The 16,296-nt window shown below is 32.3% G+C and overlaps 1 protein-coding gene across 1 annotated transcript in view; it reads right to left on the reverse strand.

Annotated features, from left to right (window-relative positions):
• Positions 1-14,090, reverse strand: part of LOC106881148 (ras-related protein Rab-2) — a 31,044-nt gene extending 16,954 nt beyond the window's left edge. The window contains exons 1-3 of the mRNA XM_014931431.3: positions 13,993-14,090; positions 4,945-5,016; positions 1,191-1,258 (exon numbers count right to left, since the gene is read on the reverse strand). Coding sequence (XP_014786917.1) covers positions 1,191-1,258; positions 4,945-5,016; positions 13,993-14,038 — 186 coding nt within the window. The 5' untranslated portion in view covers positions 14,039-14,090. The remainder of the gene's footprint in view (positions 1-1,190; positions 1,259-4,944; positions 5,017-13,992) is intronic.
• Positions 14,091-16,296: the final 2,206 nt, after the last annotated feature.

Below are 16,296 nucleotides of genomic sequence, written 5' to 3' on the forward strand. Positions count from 1 at the left end.
CATGAGGAAAATTGCATCAATGGAACAGCTGAGCTACTCGGAAAGACTAAAAGAGTTACAACTACTCCCTGGAGCGAAGACAGGAGAGATACACAGTGATAGATACTGAAGGGGCTGGCACCAAACTTTGTAATCGTGAGTTATACCAGACCTTGAAATAGACGTCACTGCACTGTTCCAAAAGTCTCAGCTGTCTCATCTAGGATGAGGACCATGTACTGCAATAGCTTGGAATTCAAAGGCTCACAGCTACTTAACTCTTTGCCAAAACATCTGAGGGACCTCCATGGAGTGGGAGTAGATGTTTTCAAGAAACTGGACCTCTTACTATCTAAGATCCCAGATAAACCAATATCAAGGCAGGAAACTCAAAAGAGGGCAGCAATATTGAACTCCCTCCGTCAAAAGCTAAACCCATTGAACTGGCCAATTTAAAGGTGATTACAATAGCGGTGTCACAGCCTCAAGGCTGAAACATAAAAGAATAAATTGTATTTTTCACTATTGACCCCAAATTATCTTTCCATTAACTTTGAACTGAGGATGCTACAAATACCAGCCACATCTTTCTCAAATAATGCTCTAACATCCAAAAAAAATCTGAAGCTAAACAACTAACAGGATCCACTATATGGTCAATCAATCTACTAGAAATAGCAGCCCAAGTGCAATCAAATTATACCCTACTCCCTTCAAAAAGGAAGGATACATTAAAGAATAATATACAAAGAGTTATATAATCATGACTAGAAGTTTTCATAAGTTGGATCAATCAAGGCTAAACAACTAAGTTTTTAGCCAACAAAGAAACTTTTTTAACGATTTTCAACCCATCTGCTTTCATCTACCCTTACTTTAATTATTTTTGCCATTTTCTCCTTTACTCCCATATAACAATATAGTACAAAATAATTGTCACTACTGAGACACTATCTTTGAGATAGTGTGTTAAAACAAGTTGACATTCTTAAAAATATTATATCAAGTCTTTAACATTGAAAAATGATTAATTTTTATCTAGTGCTTTACAACAAAAATATATCAAAAGAATCATATGAATAAGAATCATAAGCATAATTAAACAGGAAAAAAGGAACAATTAATACAAAGACAAGTATAATCATAATTATTAATTCATTAATGTTTTCTTTTGAATTTGTTTAAATTTGAATAGAAGAATATAAACTTACAGTATCCCAAATCTGTAATTTTATTTGTTTTCCATCAATTGTAATCATTCGAGCACCAAATTCCACACCTGAGAGAAAAAGGTTTATTAACTAAACTCAAATAAAAGATTTTGCAACACTTTAATGGAATCTTAGAAAAATTCCTATACTTTCTCAATTCCATCATTAAACACAGATCTTGCCTTTCAGAATAATGGATTTTATCTGGGATGAAACTGATTGGCTAATATTACAAAATTTCATTTCAATCTTTAAAAAGGTTCATAACTATTATAAATTTCATCAAAATACAGCTCTACTATTCATAGTTGTCATGAAAAATTACATCTATGAGGAAATTTTCAATGAGATCAGAACCAGTATGAGATGACAGTCAGAGATATAACCTTTCTTAAGACAAAGCAGACAGCTGCATGCTTCTGAGCTTCAAGATAGCTAAATTAGATTTTAACAGGTTAACTAGTTCAGTGAGGATGGAACTCATCCAATTAAGCTGTATAGAGACTTTGAAAGAATGCTGCCATCTGAATTTTCTAGTGCTGATTAACTCCATTGCTAATAAATTCTTCATTAATCAGCTGACATATTTTAGCCAGTCATATATTTCAGTGAGATTTTCCTTTGATACATTAACATGGATCTAAAGAAGACTCAGTCACCGTTTAAATTTGTACATGTTTCTTCTGTATAACTTGAGAATAAGAAGCAGGTCATATGAAACAGACTTATTGTTTATGTAAAAGACATATGATGCAGGCATGGCTGTATGATTAAGTAGTTTACTTCCCAGCCATATAGTTTCATGATCAGTCCCACTGCATAGCACCTTGGGAAAGTATTAACAATAGCCCAGAGTGTCAATCAAAGTTTTATGAGTGAATTTGACAAACAAAAACTGAAAGAAGCCTGTCGTTTGTTTGTGCACGCATGTGTGTGTTTCTTCTGATCTGGATATCACACAGTTGAAAACAAGCATTGTTGTCATACAAGTGGGGTTGTTTGTTTCCATTTTTCTCTAAAAACAAGTCTGGTCATGGTGAAATATTAATTTATTTGGAAACAAGTGAGGACTGGCAACAGGAAAGGCATCCAGCCATAGAAAATTTACCTCAATAAATTCTGTCTAACCTATGCAAGCATAAAAAAGTTTACATTAGAACAATAATGATAATGAATCTAACAATGGAGACTAATGGTGGTCTGAGTAGATAAAAATTTTCCAATAAAAAGCTCTGCCTATAAGGTCAGAATTTCCTATCTTCTACAGCACATGAAAGCATACAGAATTATTCAAATTTGCAAATGTTATTTTCTTCTGATTACCAGATTTGACAATAAGTTAAAGGTACATAAATCATCGGAGTGTGCACAACATGCCAAACTCTAGACTAGATGTTTTCTGATAACAAATGTCAACATTTGAGTTTAAACCATACCAAAATCAACTTTACTTTCCAGTTCCCTATTTTAATGAAATAATTATTTGTAACATATTGGAAGGGAATCAGTTATACTCATTAAAAAATCCTTAAAGCTAGAAAATATTTAACTATAATCTAAGAAGTGAAGTTGAACTTCACTAGTTATTTTTCATATTTATAGAGGTTATCAGATTTTAAATTTCAATAAATGCAATTTAATCAAGTAAAATACTAAGTAAACAAATACAAAATAATTTACTATTAACCTCAAAATGAAAGAATTTCAATGTCCCATGATGTTGGGTATGTTTATGGCAATTAATAAAATACCATTATTTTGGAGATACTCAACTATCACTAAGTTGGTGACTACTGCTATGTTCAAATTGGCTAGCTGCCAATTTGAATACTATCTTCCCTAGATCTCTGGCTACCATAAACATCAGTAATGTAATGTTTACCAAATATAAATCATCTAAAATAGTATGTATTCACCTTTCTAAAAAATTATATAAAACATTCTTCAGGCAAGCATTAGTTAAGCTAATAGGATAATTGATTTTGGTATCATCAAATTATTAACTGTTTTTTGGAAAATAGGTTACAGAATAAAATTCAAATAAGATACAGATTTAAATCATACTAAAAGATCTTACCCACAGTTCTCAAACAAATGGATAGTCAGCAAAACGTTGATTAACAAAGTATCTGTAAGTCTATTCATTAATGGAAGTGGTTTGATAATTTTGAGTTAAAATAGAATAGAAATAATTAGAAACATTTTAAGACTAAATAAATTATGACTGGAATGAATTTATTTATTACCAATAAGATACTTTTTCAATCATTGCTAGCAAAGCATTCAAGATTATTTATAAAAAGCTAAACTTCATTGAGAAACCTTCCTTCATTGTTCAACATAATCACTTCCACTTCTAATAATCTTAAACTAGGCTTACAAGATGTGTTCATTCTGTCTAAAATTAAGTACTGTGTCTGCTTCTCAAAAGATTGAGCTACACTACAATTTCCACACAAATTATTTTATGTCAGAAAGTCTACATTCACAAGTTTACTCATTAAGTATTAATTCAGTTTCAAGCTTTTCATTGATTTCACTTTTTAATCCAAAACATTGGTCTTTGGATTGTAAAAAAAATCCAAGATGTACAAATATTTGAAAAGCATACAATTTCAGGTTAAAAACAGACCTCAATCATGAATAAAAGGTATTGCTCTTAAATGTCAAATTTGATTAAAATATAACAAACCTTTATTACCTGTGACAATTCTAGTAAATTTTCAAATACAAGCTTTAGAAGTATTTTCCCCTATATCTCCCACTCTCCCTTTGCATCCTTGCAAACCTACTTGCACAAAATGTGTCCCTGTTAAATCTGTTTCTCACAACATATTCTCCTAACAGCCCCTCCCTCAATTTGTGTCTGCTCACTGCATTCCCTCTCTTCCACAATCTTGCAAACTTACCCACCCATTCACCCTATCTAATCCTTGATTCCTCTTCACTTATCCTCACCCACACACACTCTCTATCTCTGACTGAGGTAGCCATGTATCTCCTTTAATGCACGGCCAACACAATGCCACCTCCCTTAATACTACTCCTACCTCAGTTGAAGAGTTTTGTCTTGTAAGTTACCTGGTGACCTCACTGGTGCTGGTGCCATGTAAAAAGCATTCGGTATACTCTGTAAAGTAGTGTATGTAAGTGAAGAGGAATAAAAGATTAGGGTGAATGGGTGGGTAAGTTCAAAAGAGTGTGAAAAGGGAATGGAAGAGAAGGAATGCAGTGAGTGGACACAAATAGAGGGAAGAGTTGTTCGAATATGTTGTGAGGAAGAGATTTAACAGGGACACATTTTGTGCAAGTAAGTTTGCAAGGGTGCAAGAGCATCTAGCTATAAAACCATGTCACAACAGACTTGCCAGCTCCTGTCAAACCATCCAACCCAAACCAGCATGGAAAACAGACATTAAATGATGATAATGATGTTCCAAACACCAGCTCTATAATAAAATTATTTTACCAAATCCCTCCAAACTCTTGATTATTATCAAAATTGGAAAATACATAGTTATTCCACTAGAAATATGGTTGTAAAGAGATCAAACCATATTTTGTGCTAGTATTCTTTATTTTTAAGCTCAGTTTCTATTGATGTATTATCAGAACCTCTTCATAGATTTTCCCCAAACTACAAGACAAGATTTTTTTTTATAACATAATATTTTCACTAATTTCACTCATAATTTAAGATTTAACAACAATTTTAATGATTCAAGACAAAAATGAATAAAAAATATATACCAACCTATGGTTAAATCATGTACAGGCTGAAATCTCTTATCAGTAAACTGCAGCAGCAGACAGGATTTACCAACACCTAGTGAAGTAAAGAACTTGGTTACTATCAAGATACAATAGAAAGATAAAACAAACAAAAAAAAATCATAATAATTTCATTACAATGAAGGCAGAAAAATGTGTGAGGAAGAGAGAGGAGTATATATGGGTACTTCCCCCACAATTTCATTTGATTTTTCAGAAATCAAAACCTGAGATTTTAAAATTTATGTTTGAATTTTAGAATTCTACAACCAACCATATAGTTAACCCTTCTGTTACCATATTTCTGTTGAAATACACTGCTTTGTTTAAATCAATTTAAAAAAAGCAGAATTTAGTAAAATAACTCAAGTTGGTGTTTGGAACATCACCATCGTTTAATGTTTATTTTCCATGCTTGCATGAGTTGGACAGTCTGACAAGAGCTGGAGAGCTGTCCAGGCCCTGTCTGTTTTGGTATGGTATTACAGTGTGCCAGGTGCTTTTTATGAGGCACCAGCATGGGTGCATTTTACATGGTACTAACACTTGCAACTCAAAGACCTCTCAGTTGGGAGAGGGAGTAGGTGCATGCTTGTATGCATGGATCGCCACAATATTACTTAGCTTAATGTATCTTCTCACGTACAACAAATTGCCACAACTTTCAGTTCCTTGTCATCTCCTCAGTGAGACCCAGCATTTGAAGCTGCTTTCTCATCACACTGTCCCAGGTCTTCCCTCCACAATTAGAAATCAGTACTTCTTTAAGCAGCTGTCCTCATCCATACACAATACATGACCATACCAGCAGAGTATTCTCTCTTGCACACATCTGATGCCTCTTATACCCAGTTTTCCTGTTAAATCATTTACACTGTTGTGTGTGCACACTGACATTACCCATCCAGCAGAGCTTGCTGGCTTAATTTTTTCAAGCCTTCACATGTCCTCTGTAGTCATAGCTCATGTTTCACTGCCATGTAGCATACACAAGCATCATACAATCTGCCTTTCACTCTGAGGGAGAGGCCCTTTGTTACTAACAAAGATAGTAACTGATTTTTGCCTAGCCCATCTCTTACTCTAGCAACTATGCTTTCAGAACTTTCTCTACTGCTAACTTGGTCACCTAGGTAACAGAAGCTATCTACTACTTCTAAGGATCCCCCAAGCATTTGAGGGAGTCTATTTTCTGTACATTTTTAGTGTTTATTGTACCTGCACATTTGCCACACACAAAGGCTATAAATTACAAAAAACTGATGGAAGGTTTTAATTTAAACAGGAAGCTTGTATGATAGAATCAGAGGCAATCTTGGACAAGTTGGTATCAAAAGGGTTGTATGTTGTATTGATTGTATAATACAACCTGAGAATTTATAGATTTATTACATGATATCAGATGTCCAAAAGATCAATAATGTCATATAAGGGAAGAGATTTCAATCCAGAAAAACATTCTAGAAATTGTGAGAAATTTATAAGAAAAAGCAATCAAAATTTATTATTGTATTTATAGAATATAAATGTACAAGTCTGTTTTTCTTGGAAAATAAATGCATAGATATTAAAAGATAAGAGTAGTTATTACAAAGATATCTTTAAAAAAAATTATTTTTAAAAAAACAAAACTGGGATGAGATTGGAAATCTGAATGACTTTTTTAAACAGAAACAAGTAGCACACAGGTGCGAAATTGAGAAGTTTATGTATCTTAAAAAAGTTTAAAGAGCAAAAGTGCTTAAGAAAGTCTATTGATATTCTACTAACAAACCTTATTTGACAAGAGGTTTGACCTGAGATCATGTGCTGAAATGAATATGGCTGCATTATTATAGTTTTATTGTATATTTATGACCTGGTCACCAAAACTCAGGATGAAGCATTAGCAACTGTTCTAGAATTTATCCTACTTTTTAATTGTAGCTCCAATTAACATATTCTGTTGTCTAACATAGGAGGCTTATTACCATTAGCCAGATCTGAAAGGCTCTGTTTCCCACAATGAAGAAGCTAGTAATAAGTGGAATTTGAACTTAGAATGCAGAGAGAACAGGTACTGCAAGTTATCACATTTACTGCTGCAACAATTCTGCCAATTCATTGTCCTGAACTGGTATTTTATTGAACCCCAGTTCCTCCCCCCCCCAAAAAAAATGAAAGGCAAAGTTAACCTTAGAGAACAGAGAGCTAGAACAAATACCTCAAAGCATTTTATCTGACACTCTAATGACTACCAATTTGCTACCTTTTTAGTGCTTTATAATACAGAAGGAAATACAACAATATGCCAGTAAAACGGCTAAACTTGCTATTATAAAGCCACAGACTGACGAATCCTCAACTTATATTCCACACACAGAAATAAAAAAAATTCCATGAGAATTTTAATATTTTGACATTTGTTTTTTAGGGCCATCTATTCCTGAATTTTAAAATATTTTTAAATGGAATATTTTCAAAATTAAATTTGTTTGAGATTTAAGCCAGCATAAACTTCATTAAAAATTAAAAAATGAAATCCAAACATATTCTAGCCGTGACAAACATTATTTACAGAATGTTCTCAAATAAATTTGAGTTTTAAGCAGTCTTGAATGTATTAAAACAGTTCAAATGTTACAGACATACTGTTTCCCTTAATTTTTCTTTTCAACAGGCCATGATGTCATTTGCAGAAAGGACTAAGTAGTTTTCAACTAAACTTTTAATGAAGCCATTCATACAAATCTTCCTTATCAAAATCAATAATTTTAAAATCCCAAAACTAGCAGATCAATTTATTACATACAAGATTATTGCTCAAAATTAGTACAAACACATAAGCTTTGTTCACTGATGAAAAATTAATCCCAGCGTTCATATTTTATTATAAACATGAGTTGATTAAATGAAACAGAGACCTTCATAAGGAAGAATATAAGATTGTAATATTTTGGGGATTAGCAGAATCCTAAGAGTGTCAGACAAAATGCTTTATGGTATTTGTCCCAGCTTTCAAATACTAGAGTCAATACAATCAACTGTTCTTTTCCCCCTAAATTTGAAGTCTTGTATTAAAAGAAATCAGTACTTAGGAAGAAAAATTACTGGGAGGAAATTAGGGTGTCAGCAGCTTATTATGAAATGCTTTGTCAGAGTTCTACATTCCTGGTGCAAGTTCAATTAATGATATTTACTTCAAAAACACATTTCAAATACTAGAATATTACAATATTTAATTGCATTTAACTAATATTACTCTTAGTAACTATTAATACCAGTTAGGAAAAAAAAAAAAAATTCTAACCTTCATAAGATGACTAGCCCAAACCAAACCAATAATATACTTACTCCATGCATTTATCAAGTACCTCTTCCATAGGGTCCAATCAGAAGCAACATTCTCTGGCTGGATTCCCAAGCTTGACCAACTGAGATTATGGATATTATCCAACAGTCTCATTCTTTGTCAACCCCTAAGTCTCCTACCAGTTGATCCTTCCCTGCAGTATTCTAATCATGCCGGTAGCATTGGAGTTTTGACCTCTCAATGCAGAGAAGTAGCAGCTCAACCAAAAGAAACTTACTAATTGCTGAGCTATGCAACCTGTTGAGTAATGTTACTCCAGAGATCCTTTGGAAGAACCCCCATTTCAGCTGCTTGCATTCACAGTTGCACTCTTTCAGTTATTACTCAACATTCATGACCAATATAATATAGTTCCTATCCACTGAAAATAAGTAAACCTGCAATAACTTAGATAATACTTTCCATCACCAATGTATGTCAACATCCGACCAAATTGTAACTATATTCAGCTTATTCAACCTTTACATTCTATAAAATTTTAATATCCCAATAAATAGGTGTAGAATGTAATGCATAACGCAAACCTTTTTTGCAGATATTTAAATTATGACTGGCAGCAAAATTTCCTCATTCATAGAGACTACTTTGACAGTCTATTTCTTTACGAAATAGTCTAGATTTATCAACCAATGTTTCTAAACATGAATTTCCCACCAGTTGACAATTTTTTTCTTTCATTAATTAAAACATGGATATATGTCAGCTATACATTTCAAACTCAGCACTGTAAACCACTGAACCAATCACCACATTCAGTTCAACACTATCACAAAAACTTCTCATCCTGAACGCATTATCTTCAACTAAATAGACTGGTACATAACATAAATATAGCACAAAACTTGATGTGAAATTCAGTTCACAAAAACAAGATACTTTATTCAAATGGTTGGGTGATTATTATGAAAGCATTTACAAATGAAATCCATATACAAAATTTCCAACAAGATTTTACAGAAACTATTTAACCTGAACTGAATGAGTATAAATTGTTTGAATTATGATTTTAATGTGATGTGCAAGCCTGTCACTGAAATGTTCATGTTAGTTACTACATTCAACCATATGAAAAACAGTATAACTCAAATGATCTATTTCAGGAAGAGCATTTGTTAAAACAAAATTGTTTAGTAAATGTCTTCTATAATAAGCCTCAGGTCAACTAAAAACTAAAACCATGAGAGAAATTTGATATGAAGGCGTGGAAGGCATGTTTTCGGATAGTTGACTCAACATAGCATCTGGTTTCACACCACCCAACTCCTTGTGGTGTGTTTAGAGGAGTCCACTGCTTAAAGCAGTGATTCTCAACCATTTTTTGCCAATGGACCCTTTCGATTCCTATTTTAATCTGCTGAACCACCACAGCCTTTCGATGTATATAAAAAAAAAAAAAGTTTTTTTTTTCTTTTTTATATTTAAGTATTATTAGGAACTGCATAAAAAATGTGTTGTAAAAGTATAAGAAATTTATTGCACATAAAATTTAACAAAATCTTTTATAGACCCCAGTTGAGAATCAGTGGTTTAAAGAATTCAGGCAAAGTCCCTGATTTGCAGATAACTTCTTCCTTTCTGTCCTGAAAAGAGTCACAAGAACCGTCCTTCTGACTACACCATAAAAAATTTTAAACAAAGATATAAATTTTTTTTATTAATTTAATGAAAGTGCTATCATTTATTTTTTTACAAATAATATATAAAAAGGTACAAGATGTAATATCATTTAAATAAGTGTTTGTTTGTTTTTTCATTCAAATACTTCATGAAGAGGTTTTATTTGATAAAAATGTAGCTTGCTTTCCTATCAATAGCGATAATCTCTAGAGTGAAAATTTGCATAGAATAATCCATCCATGAACACACAAATGGCTTACATATTCATAAGGAAAACCAGTGAAATAGTGAAATTCAAGAGAGTATAATATATGAGCAACAATCATCAAGTGAAAAGCTTTGCTTAAGGAAATTCCAAAGACACAAACATATGGAGCAAGAATCGGGAGTAATTGCTTCTAACAGGTAGAATGTATAAATTTCATTAATAACCTTAGTAGAAATCTGGTTGTCATGATCACTGGACGATTATGAATTATATCAAATTTTTTTTCAACTGCTTAAGATTAAATTATATTACAGAATTATCTAAATTAATTGAATGTGAAATATATAATTTAAGAAATATTTAAGAAACGAGACGACAGAACAAGAAGTAGTTTTAGTTTCATAATCAAATTGAGATCATCATATTTGCTATAGAAAAAAAAAAAGAGTACAATTGATTAGTATTAACAGCAATCTATGTACATACACACACACATCTTAGAGAAATTGGATCTGTAATTATTCCTGAAATCAACACAATTTCGGACTACCATTCTATAATTCAGCAACTGAATTATTAAATTTCTCATTCACAACAAGCTAGTTAAAAGTGTCGGACAATATTACGCAGATGATGAGCAAAATTGAGGAAATTAAAGAAAAAATGTGAAAAATAGCCTTTCAGACTTAAAAATCAATATATAAGTTATGAGCTATAGGAAGTAATAATAATTATGCCTGCAAGGGTTTCAGAAACATAGAATTAAGTCTTTATATGAATCGTTCGAAAGATTTTAAAATGTTGGTTTTGTAGTATTTAACTATTTTTATTAAAAAATTTTCAATAACATTCGTCTTGGGTTTACATTAATAATCACATAATGCATCCAACAGTTGTTGGAAATGAAAGTAAGATGTAAACAACCAATATGTCAGGATATTGGCAACTAGAGAACTATGTCACTCAGATTAGTCTAAAGAGGAGTGATTATATACAACAGCACTACTACCACTGGTAAATCTGCATTGTTAACGAAATATATTGGACATATGGTGTATTCTCTCAATAGATTGTCGCAAATATATATGACAACTTAAGATTGAATTAATAAATATTCATGTATTTTCTCTCCGACGACGGATTCTGCCCGAAACGTTAGGCTTTTTTATGGCACAATTTATTCCACTGAATTACTTGCATTACTCTTTGCCAACGTAGAATATCACTAGTTTCTTATTTATTTATAGCTTGCTATAACGTAGACTATATTTCATCAATAAAAATACAGAGAAAAAGATGAGAAAACAAGGCTTGCAAATGAATTCAATAAATCGAATCCATATTTTTTCAGGCCAGCTGCGAACCTAACGTAATAAATAACTTCCACAGCAACTATATTATATACACACACGCACTAATAGCTGAACAAGCTGTTGGTTGAACACGTACTAGTCATACATAGATATTTGCTCCACTCACAACTCAAATCATATAGAATTGAAGACAAATACGATTAAGAGGTTTCTCGCAAGAGGCATGCATGAAGAAACGAAGTAGTAGTCGATACAAATAAAGCTACCTTTCATCTTATGAATTTTTAACACTATCGAAAAGGCCACTGACAATTGAAAATAGTTAAAAGGATGTTAACTAAATGAATATGTATACATACACACATACACACACATGTATACATATATATCTTGTGACTTTCTAAAAATAAATCGATAATGCATCAATATGGAGACAATGTTTTAGTATATATACTGCCGAAGGTAACAAAGAGACATCATTGACAATATTTTATTTTACTCATTACACAAAGCATTAATGAACAAAGCTTGAACTAAGTGAAATACACCCATAAACACGAAATAGGGCAACGAAATTCAGTAGCAGTTCGAGTAAGAGAGACAGCGAATGATCAGTTACATTTATAGAACTATAATCTTAATGGGTACAGTTATATTCTACATAGGCAAAGAATATTTAATGACAGTAATTAACAACAGTCAATCATAGAAACAATTTTATTCATTACAATGGTTGCAATTGATATACAAAAACAATATTCAAACCTAGACAACCATTATGGTTGTGTAGGATATATATATACATTGCAGGTCGTCACACCCAGAAAATATTTTTATGCAAGTCTTTTAAAGCGGGTCATTTGTTCATATATATACTGTTAAAATTAATCTCACCCGATAAATATCTTTCAAAAATCGTTCTGAAATAGCTGCAAGGTACTATCTTATTTAATGAGAGTTCAGATAATTATTTACATCCCAGAGAGCAAAATATTAGAGATTCAGTCTAAATAACAAACGACATATTTATGAAATTCAATATAAAGGACCCGAAAACGAGCAAAGAAAATCTCTTTATGGACCCATTACGAAGTACAAGGACGCAGTTTTAGTCATGTTTAACTGGCCGACGGCGGGGACTGCTTAAAACCCTAGCGTAAATATTGATTGCCTCTTAGAATAGGAATACACTTGAAAATACTCGCAGACACACAAGTACATGGAGATATATCATATACATTAGACAATTGTATATTTTCACCAGTGATCTCGCTTTCTATATACCAAAATATACACCTATTAGGCTAAATGGTCTACAGTATACTTATAAATATACACCTTACTAACCCCTTTAAATAATTAACTAACAGATATATAGAATTCAACAATTCCTACAAATACGTAAAATACACAATGTAAACACGTCTCGTGTTGGTGAATTTTAATATGAATTATTGAATGGGTTTAAAGGCGCATATATATATATATATATATACACACACACATCTGTGCCCCGTGTTAAAGAAAAAAAAAAGAATCAGTAAGAGGCAATTTAATATGACAAAAAGTAATAACCAAAAATATAATATACTCTAATCGAATCTGAATAGCAACAAAGGAAAATTATATGAATCATTTTAGTTAATTAAAGAAAATGAAAGGAATTAAGGTACTATGTTGATTTTTTTTCCTGACTAGCCAAACCTAGTAGAATATTCCACTGTAATAGGAATTTCAATTGCATGGAAATAAAAATGATATTTATATAAAAAAGCTACCTTTGTGTTATTCAAATAAAACATTGAAAAATATAAAACAATCAAAAGAGAAAATAAATATTATCCAGATGTTTTTGATTTATAAAACGAAAACAAAGGAACAAAAGGGTTGAAAATAATCAAAAGGTGGGATACATAAATCACAAGTAACAAACTACTAATTGGTGCGTTTTATTTTTCATCAATAAAAATATGGCCATTAGTATCTAACCGCGACTATGCAATTGTCACGTTTCCATTATATAATAACAGTTATTGTAATATACTAGGGGTTTTTTTGTTTGTTTTTTAACAGTAATTAAATTACAGAAGTATAAACAGAAAAAAAGCAAACAAGTGTTAGGTAATATTTTTCAGAGATGAAAAAAAAATATTAAAATACATAAAACGTCACCGAGAAACGAAACAAACAAAAATGCATGGAAGATAAACGGTATACATATATATATATATATATTAACATCTATTGAGGCATAGGGAACAGAGGGAATTAGTATTATAGCTAACAGGTGACAATTGAGTTGTGAATATTTTTAAAATATTATCTTCGCAGTGCTGCTAGTGTCAGTAAAAGAGAAAAAGGGAAGAGGCGTGGGCAGTAGTCAGGGAAGATATCAAACGTCGACAAGTGGTATACGAATGGTGTACGACTTTCGTCAACATGAAAACACAGAACATTCTCAGCACGTAAAATAATTTATCATGAAAGTTATATAGAAAATATATTAAAGTAAAAACTATAAATACTATATATAAATCTTACCTGTATCACCTATAATAATGTACTTAAATAAATATGCATATGACATCCTGAAGCTTGATCCGAGACAGTTTAAGCTACGTAAAAGTATGTCTGCTGATGACGTCACCGGACGTTGACGTCACGCTTTACCGTTCTACGTTATATAGAGGGCGCAACCGTCTGGAAAAAAAATCTGTCTTCTTGCTTTATATATCTTCGCAGATTATGAAATACGATTGTCTACTTTAAAGTATATATGCATCAAGAAAAGAAAGGCGGGAAAAAAAGACGAATTCCAAGCATATAAAGAATAAATGAAAAATGTAATTCAAAAAACCGATAAATTTATTATACAGTATAAACAACTGACTTTTTCTTCAGTTGCCAACAACAACAAAATGAGGGCGAAATATAATGCACTAATATACATTTTCGACAGTTTTAAAACCCATTTCTTACACTCATTTATAATAATTCCTTTGTTAGAAATTTATTAAACACTATAAAATATTTTTAAGTCGAGAGATTATCAACGCCAAAATAAGTGGACGAAATTTCATATTTGATGATTATGTTAGGAGTGATGGTAAAACAAATGCAAAATAGGATTAAAATAGGGGATATGCACTTTAGCATTAAAGGCACCACATTATTCCAGTTAGATGTTTGCCTAAATAGAAAATAAAAAGTACTTTTCCTTTGTTGAATTAAAAGAATCTTTGACAAGATAGTGTGTAAGCATTTGTTGAAAAAGTATCAAGGGAGTTAAATACCTACCAAATGAGGTTCTATATTATTTAAATTTATTTTCTATGTATCCCTATTTTAGAATAGCTACACTATGTCCCTAAGTGATAAGGGGGTTAAATGCGGATTAATGAGGATTTATCTAACTATATTTACTGTTATTTATGTACCTAGGTTTTAGAATAGGTACACTGTATCTCTAATGGAGTTGGAGACAGGAAAAGCATCTGGCTGTAAAACACTACCTCAGAAAGTCTATCCAATCCATGTCAGTGAATGGAAAAGCAGATAAAATCGAGGTGGAGACAGACAGTCTGGATAAAAGTGTTTAATAAGTCAAATTATAAGCAACATGTAAACACAGGAACAGTGTGTGTTATATATATATATATATATATATATATATATATATATATAGGGTGGTTATAAATACTAAAATAATGGTAGTAGACAAATATAATTTTAATGTAACATTTATTACAACAGAAACATTTACCACTCAATATGGCTGCTCTTTTGGGCAATTACTGCCTCCACACAAGAACAAAATTTTTTGCAGCTGCTGCAACCTCTGCCTTTTTGATTTTGCATGTCACACACATGGTGCAAGTCTTCAAACTGTTGACACTCAAGTGTGGTGAAACATTGGTCCTTGCATGAAGTACACCCCATAAAAAGTAATCGAGAAAGTTGAGATCTGTGCTATTTCTGGGCCAGATGTTGGCCCTCACAAAAAATGGCATCTCACCAAGGAAAGCCTGTGTTGCTTTTGACCCATGGTATGGTACAGAATCCTGGATAAGTACCATATTGTCAAGCCCAAACTTGTGCTCCATCCAAGGTAACAGAGAGTTCTTCAGGATGTCCAGATACTCCTTTATGCCAATCTTAAAGCCAGACTCAATGAAGTGCTGGTCCATGATACTTCCATCACTTGCCACAGCTCCACATACCATTACTAAGACAGGATTCTTAGTCTCAAACACAGTGGGGGTGGTGTCAGAAGGGTTGTATGCGATCACTCAAGAATTTCTGTGATTCACCTCAGCATCTACAGTGAACTTTTTCTCATCCACAAACATGAGAGTTTTTTATGCACCTTGATGCTTGATGAATGACAGAAGCTTTCAGCATCTCTCAGCTCTGATTGCTTTGGCCTTGGCTGTTACGAGGTGACAGCATCATCGAACATACCTAGTCATGCTAAGGTTCCTATTCACAGCTCTAGACACTATGGGAAAGAACACATTGCATTTCTTTTCAAGATGTGTTGGCTTCAATTGAGCATTTGAGGCCAGCAAGAAACTTTGGATTGTGTTTGGAATCACTTTGAGTCTTGTGTTCTTTTCTATCAATCTTTTCCTCTTCTTTAAATTGTTTATACACATGATAAACTGTTGCTTTTGGAAGTTTCACTAACATAGCAATTTTATTGGCAATGTGCCTGGCACACACCAAAACAACAATGGTAGAATGATTCTGTTGTTCCATGACTTTCTGTTGTCGAATCAGTATGCCTTTTACCTGAAAAATAAAGAGAAGGATTAGATTTTCAAACAAGTAGGGTTTTGTCAAAAA

The sequence above is a fragment of the Octopus bimaculoides genome, chromosome 4, assembly GCF_046866305.1.
Source record: "Octopus bimaculoides isolate indiv1 chromosome 4, ASM4686630v1, whole genome shotgun sequence".
Taxonomy (NCBI): domain Eukaryota; kingdom Metazoa; phylum Mollusca; class Cephalopoda; order Octopoda; family Octopodidae; genus Octopus; species Octopus bimaculoides.